The sequence below is a fragment of the Notolepis coatsorum genome (genome assembly GCF_963971535.1).
Source record: "Notolepis coatsorum genome assembly, chromosome: 3".
Taxonomy (NCBI): domain Eukaryota; kingdom Metazoa; phylum Chordata; class Actinopteri; order Aulopiformes; family Paralepididae; genus Notolepis; species Notolepis coatsorum.
In genome coordinates, this window is record NC_140167.1 from 183,717,847 (window position 1) to 183,744,055 (window position 26,209).

At 43.4% G+C, this 26,209-nt stretch overlaps 3 protein-coding genes across 5 annotated transcripts in view; 1 reads left to right on the forward strand and 2 right to left on the reverse strand.

Annotated features, from left to right (window-relative positions):
• Positions 1-10,461, reverse strand: part of efhc2 (EF-hand domain (C-terminal) containing 2) — a gene marked incomplete at its 5' end in the record, with an annotated part of 45,722 nt that extends 35,261 nt beyond the window's left edge. The window contains 5 exon segments of the mRNA XM_084311468.1: positions 4,506-4,760; positions 4,920-5,143; positions 5,729-5,879; positions 10,089-10,250; positions 10,441-10,461. Coding sequence (XP_084167594.1) covers positions 4,506-4,760; positions 4,920-5,143; positions 5,729-5,879; positions 10,089-10,250; positions 10,441-10,461 — 813 coding nt within the window.
• Positions 10,462-15,991: 5,530 nt separating this feature from the next.
• fundc1 (FUN14 domain containing 1) lies at positions 15,992-21,897 on the reverse strand. Its single transcript, XM_084309422.1, has 5 exons — positions 21,746-21,897; positions 20,464-20,623; positions 20,294-20,369; positions 18,794-18,922; positions 15,992-17,063 (listed from the first exon to the last, which is right to left on the reverse strand). Exons 1-5 carry the CDS (start codon positions 21,762-21,764, stop codon positions 16,986-16,988), a joined length of 462 nt encoding a protein of 153 aa, XP_084165548.1. The 5' UTR covers positions 21,765-21,897; the 3' UTR covers positions 15,992-16,985.
• Positions 21,898-23,394: 1,497 nt separating this feature from the next.
• The window catches only part of kdm6a (lysine (K)-specific demethylase 6A), a 188,355-nt gene continuing 185,540 nt past the window's right edge, over positions 23,395-26,209 (forward strand). For all 3 annotated transcript variants that reach the window (XM_084310621.1, XM_084310622.1, XM_084310623.1), the window contains exons 1-2: positions 23,395-23,883; positions 24,034-24,097. In XM_084310621.1, the coding sequence (XP_084166747.1) occupies positions 23,693-23,883; positions 24,034-24,097 (255 nt within the window). In that variant the 5' untranslated portion in view covers positions 23,395-23,692. The remainder of the gene's footprint in view (positions 23,884-24,033; positions 24,098-26,209) is intronic.

Here is a 26,209-nt window from a genome sequence, read left to right on the forward strand (position 1 = left end):
ACCCACCTTCAAAAACACTCTCAAAAACACCTACGTGAGACTGCAATTCGAAACTGGCCCCTACAAATGTCCTAACCTAGTTGTACAGTAAATGACCAAGTAAGGCTTTGTCAATATTCAAATGTACAGTGTAAAATGTGTGTGTGTCCCCTTCCCAACCCCCCCCCCCCCCCCACCTCCAATGTACAGCCCTCACCCAACCCACCCCACCCCACCCCACCCAACCAACCTCCTCCGATGTACAGTTTCTATGCCAAATGTATATACACTCCTTTTCTGGACACTTTTGTATCACAACAGTACTGTATTTGCAAATCTGATATGTCATAAATGTATAGATGTAGCAGTACTGTCTATCTGTATGTCATGTATGTCATATATGTTATGATGAATTGAAAATGGGGGACCCTGATGTAAACAAGTCGAAAGTCTTTCTCTGGTCTGCATCCCCTTAACAATTGTATGTATTGAGCTGTACTGTACTGTACCCATTCTGCAATCTGTTAATAAACTTTTCAATCAATCAATCAAACCACTCTCTGTAGGGCCTTCTTGTCCTGTGCCGTGCTGTTTCCATACCAGGCAGTGATGTTTCCAGTCAAGATGCTCTCTACAGCTCCGGAGTAGAAGGACTGGAGTATCTTCCCAGATACTCTGAACTTCCTTAACACTTTAACTGCCAGAAGACGAGTTTAGGCGTCCTTCTCCGCCATGCTCAAGTTGCCGAAGACGCCGTAACTCGTCTTTGATCAAATATTTCAAAAATCTGTGATCGGATTCATATTTCCCATCCGCTGGCCTGAGACCCACCAAAAAGCCCCACTGAACCCTCTAGCGGTTCAAGAGCGCCATCTGTGGCCGATCGGCGCAATCGCCAAAGAGGAAGTTACTTGGACGATGTGCTATTCACCCATATTACTTCCGGGCACTCGGTATAGGTTCCGGCACTCTAGCTCGTCACAATACATAGCGATTCCGTTGCCAATAACTCGATAAACAACATGATTTGGACGTATATACTATTATACAAGCTATTTCTACATCCCATAATAGGAAAATGTCTGTTCCCACGCTCATCGCCCAACGGCGCGAGGAAGATACGGTAAGATTCAGCGTTATTTTTCAATGTCTCCTATACTAACTGATCTGATGAACATATGACCCACACTAGATGAATGGTATAATGTTGCCCACGGAATTATAAACGCCCCCTCACCCATCCGGTCAACATCAGATGACGTGTAGTAACTTCTAGAACCATGTCTAGTTGGAATTTTTTATATCGCGCCGATTGCCATCAAACTGTATTTCATCATCAATATAATGCATTTGGGGCTATAGATCACGTTCTGGAGAAAGCTGCAGAAAGAGATGAAAACATACTTATACATTAGACCATACTTTAGTATGAATATGTGAATGAAAAAGTTTAACGTTGCTTCACCCTGAACAATACATATAGGACATTGAATGGGCCCTAATAATGGCAATTTAGCAATAGAATTTAAAAAGTTATAGCTCTGCAAAGGGGAACTTCTCCATAGACAAATAGAGCTGGCAACCTATGGTATATCATGAATTTAGCCTTAGGCAATCAAAGTGTTAACTGCCTCAGGTGGTAGAGGCGCTGTTTCGCCTTTTTTACGACTGAGTCTATGTGTCTTGACCATGTCAGATCCTCTGAGATGTGGACCCCCAGGTACTTAAAGCTGCTCACCCTGTCCACCGTAGCCCCGTTTATCATCAGTGGTGTGTGTGTGTGTCTCCTGCTGTCCTCTCCTATAATCCACGATCAGCTCCTTGGTTTTACCAATGTTCAGGAGCAGGCTGTTGTCCTGGCACCAGCGTTCCAGTACCTCGACCTCCTCCCGGTAGGCCTTCTCGTCATTGTCCGAGATCAGCCCCACCACCACTGTGTCGTCCGCAAACTTCACTATGGAGTTGGAGCTGAACTTGGCCACACAGTCGTGTGTGTATAGTGAGTACAGCAGGGGGCTCAGAACACAGCCCTGGGGGGACCCGATGCTCAGGGTGATGGTGTTGGAGGTCTGACCCCCCACCCTGACCGCTTGGGGCCTTTCACTCAGAAAGTCCAGTATCCAGGCGCTCAGAGCGGAGCTCAGACCCAGCTCGATCAGCTTGTCCACCAGTCTGGTGGGGACTATGGTGTTGAACGCTGAGCTATAGTCAATGAACAACAGTCTCACATAGCCCCCCTTCTGGCGGTCAAGGTGAGAGAGGGTGCTGTGCAGTACCTGGGAGACCGCATCGTCAGTGGACCTGTTTGGCCTGTATGCAAATTGCATGGGGTCCATATCACTGGGGAGGGAGGCACAAATGTGATCCTTGACCAGCCTCTCGAAACATTTCATGGCCACAGAGGTGAGTGCCACCGGTCTGTATTCGTTGAGACATGTTGGGGAGGGTTTCTTTGGTACAGGGATGATGGTAGACATCTTGAAGCAGGCAGGGACCACTCACTCCGCCAGGGATTGATTAAATATGGTGGTGAACACAGGGGCTAGCTGGTTGGCACAGGACTTAAGTATGCGTCCTGTTATACCATCTGGGCCAGCAGCTTTTCTGGTGTTCACCTGCATAAATGCTCTTCTCACACTGTGTACCGTCAACGAGGGAGCATCCCCGCCCCCCTGCGGTTGCCCCCCCCCCCCCCCCCTCCACAACAGCCGGGGCGCCAGTGACGTCACTAGCCGTTGAGCTAGCGGCGCCACTGTCTACACCAAACCGAGCGTAGAAAGAGTTGAGTTTGTCCGCGAGGGAGGCGTCGTCGCTCCCCATTGAGGGGGCGCTGACTTTGTAGTCAGTTATTGTCCTCAGTCCCTGCCATAAGCCTCTTGTGTCTCTTAGAGAGAGAGAGAGAGAGAGAGAGAGAGAGAGAGAGAGAGAGAGAGAGAGAGAGAGAGAGAGAGAGAGAGAGAGAGAGAGAGAGAGAGAGAGAGAGAGAGAGAGAACGAGACACAGTTCTTTACCCATTGTTTTAAGAGAGAGGGTGCGGCAGAGATGACAAAGACAAAGACAGAGCTAGAATAGACTAGTGACTTGTCTGGAGGGCCAAGCGCTTAATTCCTGTCTGGGGATGTGATTATTTTCCACTGGTTGGAAGAGTCAGATCAACCTTTTGGGGCTGACATTTAATGAAAGGCATTGGAGAAAGCAAAATGCCAATCACTGGACTGAAAAAGAACACACACACACACACACACACACACACACACACACACACACACACACACACACACACACACACACACACACACACACACACACACACACACACACACACACACACACACACACACACACACACACACACACACACACACACACACACACACACACACTACAAGAGTGAGTGAATGATTGAGGCCCGGCTGTCTATCAGAATGAATTAGGCTCTGGACGGTAACTGACGGAGAATGCCGAAATGCTCGAGATGCTAGACGCTACGCCGGCCCTGTCAGAGTGAATAAAAGCTTGTTGAAGGGAGGGAGGGAGGGTTGGCGGGTGGAGGAGAGAGGATAGTCCCCCTAGCAGAAAGAGACACCAGCCATGTTAGGTTCGCACTACCATGAAGAATTATGTAAATATCCTATTCGAAAAGATCGACTCAGATCCTTATTTCTGCTTCACTTTTCTCATTTCCTCGTTTCACATCCTCTACTTTCCTCCGATTGTCTGGCCTGGTCTACAAGATACACTATACGACTAAGGTACCCATGTACATGTCAAAATACTTCCCAAAGGTCAGTGAATACCACGACCACAACACCAGAGGAAGCTCAACAAATCATGTTAAACCCAGATTCGGCTCAAACAAGGGACTAAACACGTTTCGCAATTATGCCCCATCAATGTGGAACGCCCTATCCAAAGCTGTAAAGGAATGTGAATCCCTACCCACATTCAAAACCGCTCTTAAAGAGCACCTACAGGAGGCTGCAATTCGAAACTGGCCACCGTAAATGTCCAAACCCCCCACCCCCACCCCCTCCTAATAGACAGTCTCCTCCCCACCGCATGTATATATTCTCTCCCCGCCGTATGTATATTTCTCTCCCACCCACCCCCTCCTAATGTACAGTCCCCTCCCCATCATATGTATATACTCTTGTCAGGATCTATGAGTAACAGTACTGTATATTTGAATACCGCTTATGTCACAAATGTATCAGTACTAAATACCTATATGTCCCTATGCCATAAATGGCATGTATGTTGAGTATGTCATAAATGTCACTATGAATTGAAAATGGGGGACCCTGATGTAAACAAGACGAAAGTCTTTCTCTGGTCTGCATCCCCTTAACAATTGTGTGTATTGAGCCGTACTGTATTGTACCCATTCTGCAATCTGTTAAATAACGTTCTCATTCATTCATTCATGCCCTCCTTCACGTGATCTTCATCAGTTCCGCCAGAGATTCCCTACAACGTCTCTTTTGAACGTCCCCTGCGGTGGTGGGTCTATCGCCTCCCGGGCTAACCTTAGGCAGCTTGCTGCGGTGCAGGAATTTGGCCGTGGCGTCGCGCCCAGAGTTGGGATAGATGACCTCCCGAATCTCTATGGTGTCGTCGGCCAGGAAGTAGTGCAGTGTGAGCTCGTGTGGGTCTCCGAACAAGCTCTCCGTGTCGTCCCAGTAGCAGTTGAAGCACAGGACGTTCCGGTCGTGGTCCAGGTACTGCTTCAGGCCCTCGTTCCGCCTCTCGTACGGCCGCAACGGCTTCAGGCTCTTCTCCATCTGGGTGGAGATACAGTGAGGAGTCAAGAGAATCAACACATACTGCATGTTGTCTCTCTCTCTCTCTCTCTCTCTCTCTCTCTCTCGCGCTCTCTCTCTCTCTCTCTCTCTCTCTCACACTCTCTCTCTCTCACACTCTCTCTCTCTCACTCTGCCCACCTCTTCCCGTAGGTTCGTGTAGGGATCGTCGGGGGTGGAGGCAGGGGCCTCTGGGCTCACCCCAAGGCTCTCTAGGAAGCCCCTGGTGAAGGGGTCACAGTTGGTGATGGTGAAAGCGCGCGAGTACAGCACCACCTTCTGGTTGATGTTGAAATGGTGAACATTGTGGAGCTGGTCATCATCCGGGGGAGGCAGAGGAATGCGGTGGCGCCGAATAAGCTCTCCTGTCACACGGGGATCAATTAAAACCATAAATAGTGGATATTGAATTTCTGGTCATACTTCTAGGCTAGGATTACGGTCTGTTTCAGAGCAGCACAGTTGTCCTTCTAACCAGCGGCGGCTAGAGACATGGGACACTGAACCATAAATCTGATTTCACATATTTTCACATGAAGCAGACATTTAGAGGTTCACACTTTTCCTTAATCGTCGGCTCAGCCAGTAGGGGTGTGAGAAATAATCAACGGGCTGTGATGCGAATGCAACATGAATGCTGAAGTCCAACTGCATCGATTTGAAAATTGTACTGACATTAAATGGAATTAATGTCCGTGTATAATCAATATATAGACATAAATACTGCTGTTCACTAATACTAATGTATGTATGAATGAATCACATTTGTATAGAGACCCACCTATATTACACTTTTATCAAAATGTAACCATTTGAATCACATCACTGAATCAAACCATGGTCAAGATGTAAGGTATATATATATATGCATATGATGCTAAATAATGCCAATCGAATTGTTGGTTGTTTTAATTGGTTACACCCCCATCAGGTAGAGAAGCCTATTTCACCTTGACCGAGGCCACTGTTCTTGCACTTTGGCTCCACCACCTGTATGGTGTCGTCCTCCAGGTAGAAGTAGATTTTACACTTCCTGATTCTGTATGTCTCCTCTCTCTTCTGAAGCACTGCCTCCTGGAAGTACGCTTCGAAACACAAGACCTGGGGGAATGACAACCGTAGAGTGACCCATCAATCTATTTCCTTGGCTGTATCAAGGAAACTATGAGAAGGAAGGGTCATCACATCAGAATACCAGCGTGCTGTGCTCCGTTTGGTGCCAGTTCTGTTGAAGCCTGTATTAAAATTCGAAATATACAAGCTATCTGAGGTTGATGTAATATACATCAACCAATATATCAAACCATAGCTAGTTAACAATACAACAAATTGCAGATGATTCTGACATCCGAGGTAATAACAAATCATGTTCAACCCAGATTCGGCTCAAACAAGGGACTAAACACGTTCCGCAATTATGCCACAACAATGTGGAACGCCCTACCCACAGCTGTAAAATAATGTGAATCCCTACCCTCCTTCAAAACCGCTCTCAAAGAGCACCTACGGGAGGCTGCAATTAGAAACTGGCCCCGGTAAATGTCCAAGCACCCCCCCACTCACCCAACCAACCCCCTCCAATGTACAGTTTCTTCCCCTTCGAATGTATATATATATTTGGTAACACTTTATAATAACACTCAGTTATAAGACCTTTATAAGGTATTTGTAGATAATGAACTAATCATGAACAAACCATTTATATACATTCGTAAATTATTATTAAATCATTTATAACTATATTTGTATAACATTTACAAATTAGTTCTACATTATTTATAACTCATTATCAACATTGTTTGTACTTGATTTGTTCATCATTAAATAATGTTGTTTAATGTGTAGTAACACATTTGTAGATGCTTTGAAAAATGGATGAAAAAACGACTATACTGTACCTCCATTTATTTGTTCATGTTCAACAAATGATTTGTTAAGACATTCATAAAACATCTATAAATCATTTGCAGATGCTATTGTGTGCCCTAATCTGACGTGAAGCCTATTCATCATTAACAAATGTCTAATACAGTTAATTATTTGTTAACTTTTTCATCACCTGTTACAAATGTTGTAGACAGCTTTCGGATACACCCTTCTTTGTGACATCAAACAGTGACAGAATTAGGACTATAGATAAATGCAATTGTATTAAGATATAAAATACATGTTCATGACATACAGTGTAACATGGGGGGCACTAGGACCCAGGAGTACCCTGGCCATAGGCGCCTATACAGCCTGAAAATACAAATAATTATTACCCTTGTGTCATCATCACATACCACAATATACTGAGCACACATTAGGAACAAACAAATGTAACGTTAGCGCCCACCACATCTAGTACGTCTACACAACAAGAGTTGTAGGTCGGAAATGATGGAATAGATTTACCAACAAAAAAGGTGTTTAGCCAGCTCATACCTTAATAAAAGCGTGGGGCAGCATGAATAACTTGGCTTTGCTAATGTATCGTGCTTCCATTCAAACAGACGGCAACAAACGTGAAGTCAAGTCTCACTCGCGTGATACTTCCTCTACATACTGTCAATACCTGACCAGGGTACTCCTGGGTCCTAGTGCCCCCCATTTTACACTATGTCATGCACATGTATTTTACATGTTAATAAAATTGCATTTATCTATAGTCCTAATTCTGTCACTGTTTGATGTCACAAAGGGTGTATCCGAAAGCTATCTACAACATTTTGTAACAGGTGATGAAGTAAACAAATAATTAACTGTATTAGACATTTGTTAATGATGAATAGGCTTCACTTCAGATTAGGGCACACAATAGCATCTGCAAATGATTTATAGATGTTTTATGAATGTCTTAACAAATCATTTGTTGAACATGAACAAATAAATGGATACAGTATAGTAATTTTTTCATCCATTTTTCAAAGCATCTACAAATGTGTTACTACACATTAAACAACATTATTTAATGATGAACAAATCAAGTACAAACAATGTTGATAATGAGTTATAAATAATGTAGAACTAATTTGTAAATGTTATACAAATATAGTTATAAATGATTTAATAATAATTTACGAATGTATATAAATGATTTGTTCATGATTAGTTCATTATCTACAAATACCTTATAAAGGTCTTATAACTGAGTGTTATTATAAAGTGTTACCATATATTTTTTATGATCTCTTTCTCTTAAACAGTACTGTATATTTGTATGTCATAAATGTCTTGATGAAACAGTACTGTATATATCTGTATGTCATAAATGTCTTGATGAATTGAAAATGGGGGACCCCGATGAAAGTCTTTTTCTGGTCTGCATCCCTTTAACAATTGTTTGTATTGAGCCATACTGTATTGTACCCATTCTGCAATCTGTTAAAGTTTTCAATCAATCAATCAAACCTGTTTAGATGACAGGTCATAAACAAGGAAGTGGCTGATCCCATTCAATGTCGGCCAAACTGAAAGTTTCCACACATGGCACCAACTCGTGTTCACGTGCTACACAGTTATGTGATGACCTTTTTCTTCTTTTAGTTTCCTTGGGCTGTATACTAAGGCTGTCCCCGAAGCCTGTTTTTGGGATTCGAACTTCGTCAGGATTTTTGAACGGACGTTCAAACCTTTGTTTTTAATATAAAAAATAAAAATAAATATATATATATATATATTTTTTTATATCCTCAAACTAAATCCTCAATTTCAATAAAGTGATTAATCTGATTAAATTAGTATTTTTTCTTTTATTAAATCAACTTTCCAACCCCAGACCCAGCCCAGGGAGAAGCCCCAGCCCAACTAAATCAATTAAATCAACTTTCTAATGAATATAACTCATCAGTTTCTTTTAATACTATATTGGTGTAGCCTAATCTTTATCTGAAACTGTGAAGAAAAACCCCATTGGTTTAAACAAATGTTGATTTAGAATTTGAATGCCAACGTAACTAGTGGACACTCACCTTTCCACGGCTAAACAGTAGGCAAGGAATCTTGTTTGAGAAATAAATGCAGGTTTCAATCTATGTTGTTTAACAGTTGATATCTTCAGTCCTGTTTCAAAATGCGCAATGATATCTTCTGAGAGAATTGTTGAATAGATACACAAATGTTCTAGAATGTCCTATTATGACATCATACTGTGACATCACAACATGACATCATACTGTGACATCACAAATGTTCTAGAATGTTTGATTATGACATCATACTGTGACATCACAAATGTTCTAGAATGTGCTATTATGACATCATACTGTGACATCACAACGGAACATGTTTGAGTCCATTTGGAATAATATAAATCAGCGTTTCCCAAACTTAGGGTCGCAACCCAAAATGGGTTCTTTATTCTTTACCCTTCTGTACCCTTCTTTATTGGGTCGTCAATAATAATAATAAAAATATATATATATATTTTTTTTTAATAATATATATATATATATATATTTCTTTTTTTTTAATAAAAAAGCTGTAGATGTGTTGATTCAGTTTGGCACCACATACTTATGTGAATCTGGGTTTTCTACTCTAGCATAACTGAAAAACAAATACAGAAACAGACTAAATGCTCAGCATGACCTCAGAATAGCACTTTCAAAAACCAAGCCCAGAATAGATCTGCTGGTTGAAAACTTTAACCAGCCACATACCTCTCATTAGATTTCATTGTGCCATAGATTAAATATTATACCCCTTCTAGCATGATGTCAATAAGTGCTTACCCTACAGACACAAGAAGTGCTGTATATTCTGTATTGTTTAATATAAATGCATTTTTTATTCCAATCCCGATTTGAATTTGAGATTCCCAAATCCCATCGGACTCGACTTCTTCGTGTCCCTCAATGAGTGTAATACCAGCATTTAACTGTATGCGCCACAGCGGTTTCTATCATCATCATCACCACCCACACTATTCATAAAATATATAGGTCCGCGGAGAGGCAAGCTGAGGAGGCCGTGCAAACTGCAATGGAATATGGGGCATCTATCTCTCTTTACCTAATATTTAGATTCTATCCTGACATTTTTCAGTTGGAAGGGCAGTCTATATGTGTAAAGGTAAAAAATAAAAAATATTTATATTTTTTTCAAAAAGGGCACTTTTTTATGAGGCTCAAAAGGGCAGGTGCTCAAGCACCCCTTGGGCTCTATGTGTGCACGTGGCTGTGGAGGGGTGAAGTATGGTTGGTATAGTATGGAAGTATGAAACTAATAAACTACAGGTCAAATACTTACTTGGGAAAATGTTGAAATTGCTCCAAAAGAGAGAGCTGCAGGGTCAGTGTGGGAGCCGTGGCATGTGGTATGTCTTACCTTGTTACAGTATATCTTGGGGAAGACAGAATACGTCTTTGGCCGGATCGTCTGGCCCACTAACCGCTCTCCTCCTATGCCTGGTTTCTCAGAGCCCACTAGCATAGGTACCCCAGCGGAATAGTCAAAATGTTGGGACTTGTGGAATTTTTCCTTCCACAGCTAGAGTAAGAGGCATAGAGTTAGAAATGAATTGGCTATTGTAATGCAATATGATTATGTGAATAATTTAACAATAACATGTTAGCCTACTGTCTAGGCACACTTGGTATGAAGACCATATTTGCATTGTATGGGGATTTAAAGAGTTAATGCATTCATAAATATCTAGCATAAAATCACTTTTAATTACCAGAGCTAGAGACACCCTCATGATGCTTAATATGTAGGTCAGTGCATAATGCACAATAAACTCATAACGTAGTGTAAAGCTGATTGTTATTGTGACTAATGACTTCCAGGTCAGTTCAACATTTCATCAAACATCACAACTAACGTTAGAACATTACTATACAATACTTACAGGTGTGTATGGTTAGGCATACAAAATAGGTTGTGTAAAATAGTCTAGTATTGATAAAGTTATTGATGAAGTGGAGTAAAGCTAATGTTATATGCAAGCTAATTAAAATGACAGGTAAGTAACTTATATTACAGTAAGCTAGTGGCACAATCAACGGCGCGTTCTTTCCAAGATATCAAAGTTGATAAACACTCACATTTGTGTTGCGAAAATGTCCTATCAGAGAGGGCAGCGGCATAGCTGAGGGAGACCTAGCGTACTAATATATATATAATATATAATATAGCGGATATATAATGCTATATTAAATTTGTACTGCTAAGAACATATGTGTACCTTCCTACAAAAGGCAGAGAAGCAATTCCAGGCAAAGTGGGGTTGTTCCCGGAGAGCTCACTCTCGGCCGTGGTTTCTCAGTGTAACGTTGCATTTACCCATAATGCATTGCTGTATTAAGCGAAGATGCTCTTTGATTGCAGCGAAGAAGAAAAAGACGCTCTCCGATTGGCTAACCCTAACTCTAAGCATAACCACGTCGAAAGAGGGCCTAAGCATAACCACTTTGAAAGAATGCCTAAGCATAACCACTTCGAAAGAATGCCTATCAAAGTTGATAAACACTCACATTTGTGTTGCGAAAATGTCCTATCAGAGAGGGCAGCGGCATAGCTGCAGGAGACCTAGCGTACTAACCAGCGGATATATAATGCTATATTTTAATTTGTACTGGTAAGAAAATATGTGTACCTTACTACAAAAGGCAGAGAATGAATTCCGGCAGAGTGGGGTTGTTCCCAGAGAGCTCACTCTCGGCTGTGGTTTCTCAGTGTAACGTTGCATTTACCCATAATGCATTGCTGTATTAAGCGAAGGCGCTCTTTGATTGCAGCGAAGAAGAAAAAGACGCTCTCCGATTGGCTAACCCTAACTCTAAGCATAACCACGTCGAAAGAGGGCCTAAGCATAACCACGTCGAAAGAGGGCCTAAGCATAACCACTTCGAAAGAATGCCTAAGCATAACCACTTCGAAAGAATGCCTAAGCATAACCACTTCGAAGCAGAGAATATATGTACAAGGCGGAAGAGACCCTTCGGAGCTAAACCAGTCAGAGAGGGTATTTTCTTCTTCGCTGTACGTGGTAGGCACGATAGCTATGAGCTAACTAACGTTACAAGCTCAAACACCTTATAACTACTACTATTGTCGTGTACATAAGTTCTCTGGCAGAATACTTGTGGGGACAAAGGTATACAAAGAGGAGAGAACCATTTTAAATCGGGCATTCATGCCGGCTAACAAGCTAGACGTCGCAGCATGTTGTTAGCACAATAGCTACCAAGCTAAGCTACGTTAGCTTCTAACGTTGTATACACAATATGTACAACGACACAATGATTTACATTATTACAAATATGGTAACGTGGTTGTGGCTTTTACAAATAGTGGTTAGCTTTAGAGATGGATGGCTATGATCACGGAGCAATAGTGTTAGGTGAAACAAATAAATGTTCATTCATCACTCCTCGGCCACTAGCTGTGTGTGACTCTCAGAGCCCCTCGCTGCCCTGCACCTGAAGTGACGTCACAGCCCTGCTAGCGTCTGATAAGCTTTTAGATTTGCTCGTGCATGTGATTCGTGCGTGGACCTTTTTAACCCTTTCTGAGTGGCATTTCCGGCATCAAATGGAAAAAAATAAATAATTTAATTAGATACCAATGATGTAAACTACCCATAATTGCAGAGTAGGGTTTAACCTGCAAGTTGGCCTTTAAGGGGATGCAGACGAGAGAAAGACTTTCGTCTTGTTTACATCAGGGTCCCCTATTTTCAATTCATAGTTTTTTGACATTTATGACATACACAACATACATGACATTTATGGCATAGGGACATACATGACATACAGGTATTTAGTACTGTTACATTTGTGACATTGTAGTCCTACATTATGGGTTTGTGTTCTCCTCTTACTGTGTTGTGTAGTGGGAGGGAACTACTGATCTGGCACCGCGGCCAGAGGGGACGTTTATTGCGGTTGCACTTGCTGTGTGATCATTACTGTTCTGGCGATATACATGTGCTCTTGTTCTGTATTGACTGAAGTTGTTTTGTGTATTAAACAAGCATTACGTTGCCTACGATTATTCCTTTTTCCTCCGGCACTACACTGGTGACCCCGACGTCGCGCACTCCCCGTGCACTCCCACTCTCAAACTACCAGAGTTCTGGGACTCGACTCCTGCTGCATGGTTTGCTATTGTAGAGGCGCATTTCAACAAAAGCAATGTGGATGACGACGACGACCGGTACAACCATGCTGTGGCAATGTTGGGCAGCTCCACCGCGGCTCGAGTGGTGGGTTTTTTGTCTGCTCCCCCGGTGACGAACAAATATGAGCGCCTCAAGGCCTTGCTTCTAGAGACATTTGAACTGTCCGCTGCGGAGAGGGTGCGTCGCCTATTTGCTATGTCGGATTTGGGAGACGAGAGGCCTTCTGCACGCATGGAGAGGATGCTAAATCTGCTCGGTACCGAAGACCCCATGATCCTCTTCACGGAGCTGTTCATGCGCACACTGCCAGCCCAAGTTAGGATGGCGCTGGCCAACACCGCCATTGTGGGGCCCCACGCCCTTGCCAGGGAGGCGGACCATTTAGTTTTGGCCATGCCTCAGCGGTCCGCCGACCTGCTCGCTCCCGCGACCGCCCCGCCACCGGACCGTCGCAGGAGAGCGAGGGATGACGCCAGGCCTTCTGGCCAGCACGGTAACGCAGCGGGCCATTGTTTCTTCCATGCCATGTTTGGCGCCAAGGCCAGACAGTGCCGCTCACCCTGCACCTTCGGACCTACGGGAAACGGCCCTAAGCGCTGGCGTCACCAACAGGCTGCTCTTCATCCGAGACACCGCCTCTGGTCGCAGTTTCCTTTGTGACACGGGTGCCCAGTGGAGCATCATTCCGGCAGAGAGATCGGATGTGGCAAAGGAAGAGTGCGGTCCACAGTTGGCGGGTGCGGACGGCATGCCCATCCGCTCTTACGACACAAGGGCGGTGGACGTATGCTTCGGAGGACAATGCTTTTCATGGGATTTTGTCATTGCGGCTGTCACATTTCCCCTCCTTGGTGCAGATTTTCTGTGCGCCCACAACCTGTTAGTGGACGTGGGGAACAGGCGCCTGGTCAATTCACAGACTTTCGCTTCCTTTGCCTGTACGTAGGGGGAGGCCGTCTACAGCGGGTGGTCCAATACACTTGCCGAAAGTGACCAGTACCTTCGGCTGCTCGCCGAATTGCCCCACCTTAGCAAGCCCACTTTCACAGCCCACGGTGAAACACGGGGTGGAGCACCACTTTGAGACCAGTGGGCCTCCCCTCCACGCCAGGGCCAGACGCCTCAACCCGGAGAAGCTGGCCGTCGCCAGGGCGGAGTTTGCGCACATGGAGCAGGTGGGCATCGTTCGGCGCTCGAACAGCCCCTGGGCGTCTCCCCTGCACATCGTCCCTAAGTCAGATGGTGGGTGGCGCCCATGTGGGGACTACCGCCGCGTCCAAGCCTGACCGCTACCGCATGTCCAGGACTTTGCAGCGAACTTGGCAGGCAACTGCTTCTTCTCCAAAGTGGACCTGGTACGGGGGTACCATCAGGTGCCGGTGCACCCCGAGGACATCCCCAAGACGGCCGTCGTCACGCCCTTTGGGCTCTTCGAGTTTCTGCGAATGCCGTTCGGCCTGAAGAACGCGGCGCAGACCTTCCAACACCTCATGCACTCGGTGCTCCGGGACCTACCATTCCTCTTCGTCTACTTGGACGACATCCTCGTAGCGAGCGCCACGGAGAAGGAGCACCTGTCCCACCTCGAAACCCTATTCACATGGCTCAGCCAGGATGGGCTGATTGTCAATCCGGCGAAGTGTGAGTTCTCGACTTTCTCGGGCACCGGGTCTCCGGAAGCTGTCGCTGCATTCCCGCGCCCCCGCACAGTCAGCTAGCTCAAGGGGTTCATCGGGATGGTGACCTTTTACTATCACTTCCTCCACCACATCGCTCACATCCTGCGGCCTCTGTACGACGCCCAGAAGGGCAAGACTTTGAAGCAGCCGGTGGACTGGACGGCGGAGCGTGTCAAGGCTTTTCAGGACACCAAGGAGGCCCTGGCCCGCGCTGCCATGTTGGCCCACCCCTCGCCCTCGGCGCCCACTGCTCTCACCATGGACGCCTCTTACTTTGCTGTGGGAGCGGTGTACGAGCAGTGGGTTGGGGACGCCTGGCAGCCTCTTGCCTTCTTCAGCCACCAGCTGTCTCCCAGGGAGCAGAGGTACAGCACGTTCGACAGGGAGCTCCTCGGGCTGTGGCTTGCTGTCAGACACTTCCGTTTCTTGCTGGAGGGACGCGAGTTTACGGCCTACGTGGACCACAAGCTGCTCACGCACGCCATGTCCAAGTCGGCAGAGCTGTGGTCCGACCGCCAGCAGCGCCAGCTCGCCTACGTGTCCGAGTTCACCACAGACATCCAGCACGTTACTGGGAAGTCCAACCAGGTGGCGGATTGTCTCTCCAGGGCGGTGGTTGGTGCGGTGCAGCTGGGCTTGGACTACGTCAGCATGGCTGCGGACCAGGCCGCCGATCCTGCCGTCCAAGCTCTCAAGTTGTCGGACACTGGACTGCGCCTGTGTTGTGTAGTGGGAGGGAACTACTGATCTGGCACCGCGGCCAGAGGGGACGTTTATTGCGGTTGCACTTGCTGTGTGATCATTACTGTTCTGGCGATATACATGTGCTCTTGTTCTGTATTGACTGAAGTTGTTTTGTGTATTAAACAAGCATTACGTTGCCTACGATTATTCCTTTTTCCTCCGGCACTACAACATATACGATATGCAAATATACAGTAGTTACCCATAGATCCTGACAGAGTATATACATATGATGGGGAGGGGACTGTACATTAGAAGGGGGTGGGAGAGAAATATACATATGGTGGGGAGAGAATATATACATACGGTGGGGAGGAGACTGTACATTAGGAGGGGGAGGGTGGGTGAGAAATATACATACGGTGGGGAGAGAATATATACATGCGGTGGGGAGAGAATATATACATGCGTGGGGAGGAGACCGTCTATTAGGAGGGGGTGGGGGTCTGATGCCGACAGATATCCAAAATATTTAACAAAATGGAAAATTAAAATAAACATGCTAAATATAAATGTATTCATGAGCACTGAATTAATGTGGTTGCTAATCAGTGGTGATTATTAGACAATGGTCACCTGCTAGGTTAATCAAGAGATGGGCAATATACATTTCCAGGGATGGCAAATTGCATTATAGCACAGGACATACTATCCGTATATAAACTAAAGGGAATACAAAAATATGCATTTAAAACTTTTATTCATTCCAACAGTGGTAGTATATATAGAAAATACAACAGCATTCTTCAGTACCTAAAGCATAAACACATTATTGCTAAAAAATAAAATAAATAAAATAGCCTACCTGTAGAAAAGATGAGATGCAGGGAGGGCTATAACAAAACACCCAACCATCAGTCACACATATTGCACAGCTAATAAAGGCAAAACAACACTAAATTAAATCAGAACTTTGTCAAATAAGATTCAAGTTTGACCCTGAAGGTGATTGATTATTGTGACCTGGGGACATAATACCAACACTTATGGCATATTTGGACACTAACACACATGTGAAGTTTAAGTTGACACATAAATGGGCAGATTCCTGCACTGTATCAGCCAGATTGTGCTTCTACAAGTGTGTCAGGAATGACATCAGTCATTGTATACAGTGCATACATCATTCAATAATTGCATAATGTCAGTTTGGTGAAAGGTTACAACATTCCCACAAGATAAGATATTCCTTTATTGATCCCCTTGGGGAAAATTCAGTCCACTCCATAGACATCAATATGAGCCTTGTTTAAAAAAGAAAAACTGAATTCTGCACAGAAGGCCAATATTGTAATTAAATGGAGTGTGTTTGCATAGTTTCACTGCACACGTTTAAAGACAAAACCACTGGATTGTTCCTCTTTATTCTGTTTGGTAGATTCATCTTGTGATGACATTTGTCCTGGACAGCAGTGTAACTTGGAGTCAGAGGGCATTTTTGGTTTAACCAGGAGAAGTCCTACTTTAATTTAGATGATTCACACTGACATAAAGAATAGTAGTGCGAATACAGTTAACAAGGTAGATGATAAGAGTGTGTGCAGCATATGTAGATACACATAGCTATATGCTAATCTGAAGTTGGTTGCTTGCCACGAAAGCACTTAACAGCTATGTTGCATTTTTCTTTAAGTTCTTTTATCGGGACAAAGGTCCGCATGGCTCGTCTGACAGGATCTAAGATGCCAGGCCGATCAGGAAGCCTCCGATGAATCCACTGGTCACGACAATGTTCTTCTTCACAAAATGTGTCGACTGCAAAGGAGAAAGAAAAAACGGGTGAATCTGAGATATTATACAGCCTAATCATCACAGTCTAATATCATATACAGTATACAGGTGCAGCTCAATAAATTAGAATATCGTGGACAAGTCAACATATTTCGCTGTATTGATGCAGTCATTTGTCCAAAAGGAGCCCCAACCAAGTACTGAGTGAACATACTTTTCAGAAGGCCGACATTTCTATATACAAAAAAATACATGTATTTTTATTTTTTTATTGGTGATACAGAATGTTTGGCTTTCATGAGCTGTAAGACATAATCATCGAAATTAAAACAAATAAAGGCTTGAAATAATTCACTATGTGTGTAATGAATCTATAATCTATGAAAGTTTCGCTTTTTGAATTGAATTACTGAAATAAAATAACTTTTCCACAATATTGTAATTTATCGAGCTGCACCTATATATAATAATTATAATAGGGTAATTATTATTTTCTTTTTCCTCGTTATTCCTTTACCTTAAATTTTAGCTGTTCAGAACCTATTTAGAGCGAAGGTGCAACACTATATCCCAGAAATATTCTGGGGTAGTCATGAGACAGGACAGAATTTATATTGTTGTATGCAATGGGCTAAAAGTAGTGTGATTCACACGATATAGACCGAGTATAAGCATGCCATTGGCCGACTATTTTATTTTAGTCAGAATTCTCCTCCCCTTCCGCTATCTCCAACACTATTTTTGCAAGAGCACCGTTGCTGCATCCTGGACTTAGCTCGACCCAGGATGATTGTGATTTGTTAAAGAAATGCAAACAAGCCAGAGCGTTTCCCCCCCCCCCCATACTGGAATGATAATAGGTTCAGCCAGACCAGGCTTAAAAAAGGAACACACCAACAGTATGGGAAATGCTCTTACCGTCCTCTCCAGAATCAGACAAGAAGATGATACCAATTTCCTCTCTGTGCGTAAAGTAGAAAGCTATTCGGCTGCAAGCTAGACTAGGAGAGGCGTTTTTGGCCAACAGCAAGGCTAGCTGGTCCATTTCCGCTTCAATTAATTTGTGCTAAGCTAGGCTAGCTTGCAGCCGGACAGCCTTCTACTGAACGCAGAGAGGAAATTGGCATCAATCTTCCTGTCTGACTCTACGGCATTTCCCATAATGTTGGCTTGTTCCTTTAAGGATTCAATGCATCCCAAGATACAGCTTCAGACTTATAGGGACATTTGTGTTTGTTATTTACCACTAATGTAAACAAGCTCTTAAAGGGTGAAATGGTCATAACATGACCTAAACAGGAAGATGGGCAATAGCTTGAGCTCGACGAGCTGAGCTTCCTTTTTGTTCAGTTTTTTGGCTTCTAACAGCAACCTAAATTCTTGCAAACACACTTGCATAATATTCAACTTGTTGAATGAAGTTGAATATTATGCAAGCGTGTTTGCAAGAATTTAGGTTTGTCTGATAAGGCTTTTTTGCAAGAATTCCCAGTTTTATCTTTCAATATGTTGGCAAGTCCACTCTGTATCTTTGTTGTTTGTTTTTGACGGTCTTGATAATATAATTGATACGTTTTAAGGTCCATCAATGAGGAATCACTTGATGTGGATCCCCACATCCTTGCCCCATAGTTAAGGTGCTCACCCTTGCAATGACGAGACATTCTTATCAGAGATAGTTATGTCTGAATTGGAAGTCTCACCGTCTCTTCCCAGCTTTACACTATAATAAATTGACATTTTTGAGGACCTACCTTCTCAATTAATGTGTTAAGCTCTGGGCCTGCTTGATCAGTTCCCTTCTTTAGTTGTTTCTTAGCTTTGTTGACATCCTTCTCCACTCGCTTCCAGTCGACTTGGACATACCCACTATTGTTAGCTATCTGTACAAGAGAAGAGAAGTTAGGTCTTTATTCTAAATTGTAAAAGGTGAAAAACCTCATGTATTGGTGTCTACTAATAACGACTACTAACACCAGGGTATCTGCAGATAAAATGGTAAATGGTACATTTATATATCGCTTTTATCCAAATCGCTTTACAATTTTGTTCCTCACATTCACCCATTCACACACCAATGGCAGAGGCAACCAAGCAAGGTGACAACCTGCTCATCAGGAGCAATTAGGAGTCAAGTGTCTTGCTCAAGGACACATTTACATTTACATTTACATTTAGTCATTTAGCTGACGCTTTTATCCAAAGCGACTTACAAGTTCTGTACGACAAGCCATCAGGAAGAGCACAACTCTATCAGCTGAGTAACAATGTTCATCAAAGTGTTGAGTGCTACAGTGTAGGTTAGTTTATTAGGACAAGTGCATGACAGTATGGTTAGTTAGGGTTAGATTTTTTTTTTTTTTTTTTTTTTTTATTCAGATAATGGTTGAAGAAGTGAGTCTTTAGTCGACGGCGAAAGATTGGACGTGTTTCGGCTGTCCTAACTGGGGTGGGTAGTTCATTCCACCATTGTGGGGCAAGGACTGAGAATAGGCGACTTCTCTTTGATGACCCTCCCGGAGCTTGGATAGGAGTAGGTCTGAGGCGGCCAGAAGATGCAGAGCGTAGGGGTCTTGAGGGTGTGTAGTTAGAGACCATTGACCGGAGGTAGGCGGGAGCAGTTCCCTTTGCCGCACGGTATGCTAGGTCAAGGGCCTTGAAGCGGATTCGTGCAGCAATGGGGAGCCAGTGCAGGTCCCTAAGAAGTGGGGTGACATGGGCCGACTTCGGTAGGTTTGAGATCAGGCGGGCCGCTGCGTTCTGAATGAGTTGAAGAGGCTTAGTGGCAGTGGCCGGGACACATCAGACATGCTGCCCTGGGAGAGTGGGAATCGAACCGGGAACCTTCCCACTACCAGATGACCACTCTACCTCCTGAACCACTATCACCCCTTTAAGAATTTAAAAGAAATTTTTTATATCCCTTAGAGCTAAACTTAATACCAATTTCACAACCATACTAGCAAAAAACACTACAAAATAACACAGAGACACTGAACTGGCGGCTGCACTTGTGTGCCCATTTTAATTTGTGTGTGTTCCATACAAGCTCTCGCCAGACACACCAAGCTCCTGGTAGCCCTGTTGACTTGAATACAAAAACATTTCATATATGCCCCCCCCCCCCCCCCAACTGTATTACCTGTGCAAATTTAATTTAAGACTTTTTAATACCTTTTAAGGCCTAACATTTTGAATTATAAATGTAATACTTTTGTAATACCCCACAGATACCCTGTAACATGTTGGGATACCTGTAACAGCAGAAGGCCTCCTCCCACAGCTGTAGCAGCAAGCTTTCCAACCTTCTGACAGAGATATCCTGCACACCTAAAATGAAAGATAATGTGAGACAGGCACTACATGAGAGAACCCTCCAAAAATAATGCACAAATCTATAGGAAGGTCCCACTGGACAATTTACCATCCACTAGCTCCCCCTAAAGCTATCTGTGTTGCCACAGAATATTTCTCTGCAATGGGTCCGGAGTTCTTCCCAAATAGGCGGTTCCACCATCGTTGACGTTTGGCGTACTCGGTCAGGTCTACGACCTTGTCGTAAATCTCCTCTTCGAGCTCTTGAACTATGGAGAAATTAGTAAGCCCAGCAGTAGTGAGTAGACATTTGAGGAAAAATCAAAGCCCAGCAATTGTGAGCAAGCTTATTATAATACTTGCCAACTATAGACGGTTTCAAAGTGACAACATTCTAAAAAGGAAGTTTTTCTCCCTCATATTGTATTGCCTATATTTATGTCTTTCTACCATTACACTGTCCATACCTGTACCTCCCCTCCCCCATGCTGCTATAACGGTGGAATTTCACTGACTTCTCGAATATTCCGAATCAATAAAGGAATCTTATTTTATTTCATATTGCAATGTTTGCTAATGCAATAGTTGACAGGAAATAGACAGTTTCACTGCAATTAAGATAAGATAAGATAAGATATTCCTTTATTGATCCCCTTGGGGAAATTCAGGCATCATAGCAGCATGGGGGGGAGGGGTACAGGTAGTAAAACAACACAGTATACAGGTAGTAAAAGACAACACAGGCAGTGTAAACAATTTGATCAGTATGGTCAATATAATTATGTTGCTAGGGAACAGTTTGGACACAAATCTATTTCCTGTCAACTTTTGCATTAGCAAACATTGCAATAAAGAAATACACTTGGGACATTTTTATAATGTTATTGTTGTCAATTTGAAACAGATACATTTGTGTCCAACATAATTCCAGTTAAACAGGCCTATTGCGCTTTGAGATGCCTAAATGTAAAAGGCGCTATATAAAATACATGTATTATTATTATTATTATTATTATTATTATTATTATTATTATTATTATAATACTTGCCAACTAATTTCTGTAAAAATGCAAACGCATATGTCAGAAGTGTAACATACGTGTTACGACTAAATCTACTTAACTTTCAATCTGGTACTTTGTTAGATTGTAACCATACAGTTAGTAGGCCTGCTGTTACAGTAGGCTAGTAATATAGAGATGACCACAAACAAGCTACACGAGAGTTGATACAAACAGCGCAAACGGGATATATGAGCGGAACAAGACTTTTAAAACGATCGTCAAATATAGGCTACATGTTTAAAAGCATGTGTCTGATATCAGACACGGAACACAATTCGTAATATAGTCTGAAAATAGCTTGATATTAGTTATATTTTTTGGACTTACCCTTCTCGCGGGTCGCCATTTTGGAGTAGGCTTGTCTGTCCTCTGTCCGCCTGCACGCTCTGCAGATATACCCTACTCTGCGCGCTCGGCGTCATTTACATCATTCTGTCCGTCAAAGTCACAGAATTATGTACTGCTTATAGTTTCCTCTGTTTTTGTGTTTGTATTATTATTATTAAAAAAAAAATTACACCGGGAGACGTATAATCGCATAATTCACACAGTTACACGGCATTTTTTTAATAATGAAAAGGGGAAAACGCACGCGCATTAACGCGCGCGCGCGCACACACACGCACACACAATAAACAATAAAGATGGACCAAAAACGCCATACAAGGCCTATAAGCGACAGGCCTATTCTATATCAAAGATTTTTTTTGAATGTTACCCCTATTCAAAAGCAATATTTCAGAGGGAAAGTGACCCTGCGATGGTTATATTCTGCAGCCTTTTAGTCAATATTTTATAAAGGCTGTCAATTCTAATAGCGATGCACTAAATGTCCAAAACAAGATTCTCCTGATGTGATAACCACTATGTTGTGTTTATTCAATTAAGCCTGGAACTTGATTTGATCCTTTGCAATGTTCCATATTTCATCCCCTCCAGTGCAGGGAGGGTTGAGTTTTCCATCAATCTGTGATGCTCTGACAGCAATGACAGATTAACAGCCAAGCCAATCTCATGCAGCAGGGGATGTGGTATTCCAATCAAACTAAAAAGTGACCTCTAGTCTTCCTCCTTATGAGCAGAGCCTCGCTGACACACCCGGAAGAATCAGCCTTGAACAGCAGCTGGGTCAAGGCGCTCACAGCCACTGGCTATTATTAGATGAATATGACATGTATGCCATTGATTATCCATATGGATCTACTAGCTTACTACCATGGCTAATGTATGAGAAAACAAGTGAGATAATGACGTTTAGGTGCACCGGCTTCTGGGATATGACTTACAAGGAGCCTCAACTTGAAATGAGCTTTGACTTTAAATGTATTAATGCAAATAAATTGCCTGTATGCATCATGCATGGGCATTTGTTAACAGTAGTGCAAACACATTGTGAAGAGGGGCAAGTTTCTGCCACAGTTTCTGCCAGTAGCTACTGTAGGCCTGCAATTTGACAGAATAAGTCAGTGGTGCAGTCAAATGGTAGCCTACCCTCCCCACACACACAATCCATTATAGATAGGAATACTAGGCTAGCCTACTCATGTTAGATATCACATGCAAATGATGGAGGCCTATATACTGTATACACAACATCATCAACAACAACAACCACAAACAAATCAAATTAAAAAGTAGATGTGGTTGCAATGTTGAAGTTGTAACATCGTACAGCCCTCCTCCCGAAGACGACCATGGTGAAGGACAGTTATTTGGACCAATAGGACACCTCAAAGCACAGTTACGTAATCATAATACAGCACGAGAAACCAATAGGAAAAGGTTTCAAGCAGGTATTATCCCTCCCGTGTGCGTGTGAGAGACACCCCCCAGTCACGTGAGTACACACGAAGACGCCCAATTGGTCACCGGGAAATAGAAGGCGTGTGCCGACGGTGGCGGCGTGCGTTTGCCTCTATGTGACACAATTACAACAACTTTGTGAGCTGATGGTTGGGGGGGAAGTTTATACGATATTATCAAAATAACACCCTATCGTAAGACCCAAACTTTAACACGCAACTTCATGCATAATAATCTCGCATTGGAATACACGTGTTTTTTTTTTTTTATGTTACAATGAGGTGTGTGGTGGAGGATAACTTGAGCAGAAGGGGATCATTTCCTTGAGGATTATTTGGCAACAATTTACGCTATTTACGCAATTTACGCTACGCCCCTGTTTCCACAGTCGTGGATCATACGGTGCCGCTAACACACTGTCGTGATTGCGTTTGCGGTGGAGTAGTTGGGTCACTCGTTCCCTTCTCTTCCATGAAACCGTGCGGAGTGTCGCTGCTGCCCGCCGCCGCTGTGGTCTCCGCCGCCGCTCCTCTCCTCGGCGCCGCCGCCGCTGGTGATGAGGAGGAGGAAAAGAAAATGGCGTCGGGAAAAGCGACTGAAATCGAAGAGGACTTTCCAAAGCTAACGGCGCAAGAGAGAGACAGCTTGGTCGGAATTGACAGGTTAGATTAATAGATGATCTTCTCTTGCTTCTTTTTGAATGTTTGTGTTTTTTCCCAAACACCAAAAAACCCACAAAACAACGAATGCCCTCTCCCCATGAAGTAATACGGAACCGCCTGTGTTGTGTCTCTGTCCTCTATACTTTGCAGCTCACTGTTTGGATTTCAGAGGCTTCATGAAGATGGCGCCAGAACGAAGGCCTTGCTGTTAAAGGTATGCTGCCACACAGAATAGGGATCGGAGTCGCCTCTTTTCTGTCCGCTATCTCCTTGTGTATTTGTGCATAATAATATCCCACCTGGAATAAGTGGTGCACACCTCGACACCACGCTATAGTAGCTACACGGTTGGCCACCACCACACACAAAACAACAAGCATCCATTTCACCAACTTTCATGCTGAATCAGACATATTGGTGTAGTGTGACAGTGAATTAGTGAAACAACAAGATTATGATGAACGACGGTGCTGCTATTATCAATGCATGTCTTCTTGTTACATCTGTGGCCAATGCATGCAGCGACATGCATTATTATATTTAAGGTTACTTACTACCCATTGCTATCTATTATTGTTTGGCCATAACGGAGTAGATTTGCTGACATCTTTCGCAGGCGATACGAATCTCCACCCTCCTGCTTAATTCCATGGTGTGTCACCATTGTGGACGGTGCTGATGGAAGAATAGCTAATAATAATAACACGATATAACTATTTGCTTCTTCGGTGCAACACTAGTGCATAATAACGTCCTCAGCATCACATTTGAAACGACGGATCATTAGCTAACGTTACGTTTGCTGAATAGTTCGACAAAGTGTTCCGTGAAATGTTGGCTAATTGATTATGTATCCAAACATAGTGTGCATTAAAAGTATTACGACAGAGGGATTAGTTAAAAAAAAAAAAAAAAAAAAAAAAATTGGAACGATTGTCTTGTTTGTGTTTTCTCCACCACCGAGCCATCTGTCCCACATCATCCCCTGCTAGCAGGGAGTCGGGACTGTAGTGCGTATTGTTGTAGCATGTTGTAGACTAACTACCCTTCTCCCCCGTGCAGCTGGAGAATGTCTCACAGAGTGACGCCGAATGTTAACAAATATTGCTAAGTAGCAAATGTACGCAACGTTGTTTGGGTTTAGGGGAAGCAAAATAATAATGGCCGCTTGGCTCGGCCCAAGATGGCGGGGTGTAGGGAGGAAAGATAGCTAGCTTTAATGTTAGCTATAGTTAACTAGCAACCATAGCTTTACCTCCGCGTACTACAGGGGCAAATGCACTACGAAACGACGGGAGTCGTGTAATGCTTGGTGTTTTATTTTTAATTTTTTTAACAAATATCATACATTAAAATAAGTAATAACTGGGTGGCGATGCCAACGATTAAACGTGGCAGTGTGTTTGTGTTGCACACACACTACACACCAACTAGCTTCAACCGTCCCATCTAACAAGCAAGTGTTTTGACGACGTTAGCAACGGGGTCTGTGTCATCATCAACATGTGGCTTCTCGTTTTCTTTCTGCAGCAGGGTTTTGGCTAATTTCATTGTTTTGCAGGGACGTAAACAGCTTCTTTTATGCGAGGCCTAGCTGTGCACGTATCGAGCAAACTGTCCTGTTGTGTGGTCAGTCCAGGCCAACGTCCAAGCCACTGCTAGCCGGCGAGGCAACCCTTTCCTAAAGACGGGATTTATAGTTAGCTAACGTTAGTTGTCGGATCCCCCACAATGACAGTTCCAAGTTTTTGTTTTTTACAAAATGTTGTCACATATAATGTACATTACAGTGCAATGCTTGGTTCTGTATGAGCCCCCCTGAGACTGCTTCATACAGTAAAAAGAATAAAGGCCGAACACTATACCAAATATATACAAACTAAAGTGCAACCAAAAGTACAAAGTGAAGTACAAAATGCAAACACTAAAGTACAAATACAAGCTTTTGCATTTTAACTTTTGCAGCTAGCGTTAGTTATGCGTTTTCTGTAACGTTATATCCCTAACGTTTAACCGAAGTACATGTCAACACGCCACCCGTCCCTACTGTTTCCGGACTCTAGCATGTTAAAGAGTGAGGGACACACTGTGCACCACAGTTCATGGAAACCCAACTTGCTGCAGTTGCAGCATGGTTCTGTTCTACTGAGGTATCTTCTATCGCTTCTGTACTGCCCATGCTGAATCCCATTGTGTTTTGCAGAACGCTGTGTGCTGGGATTGTAACAACCCTATGGCATCATTTCATAGAGTAGGGGTGTACCACATGGCCATTATGCTCAAATGTATTAAAAAAAAAAAATAAAATAAAAAATAAAACATTTGT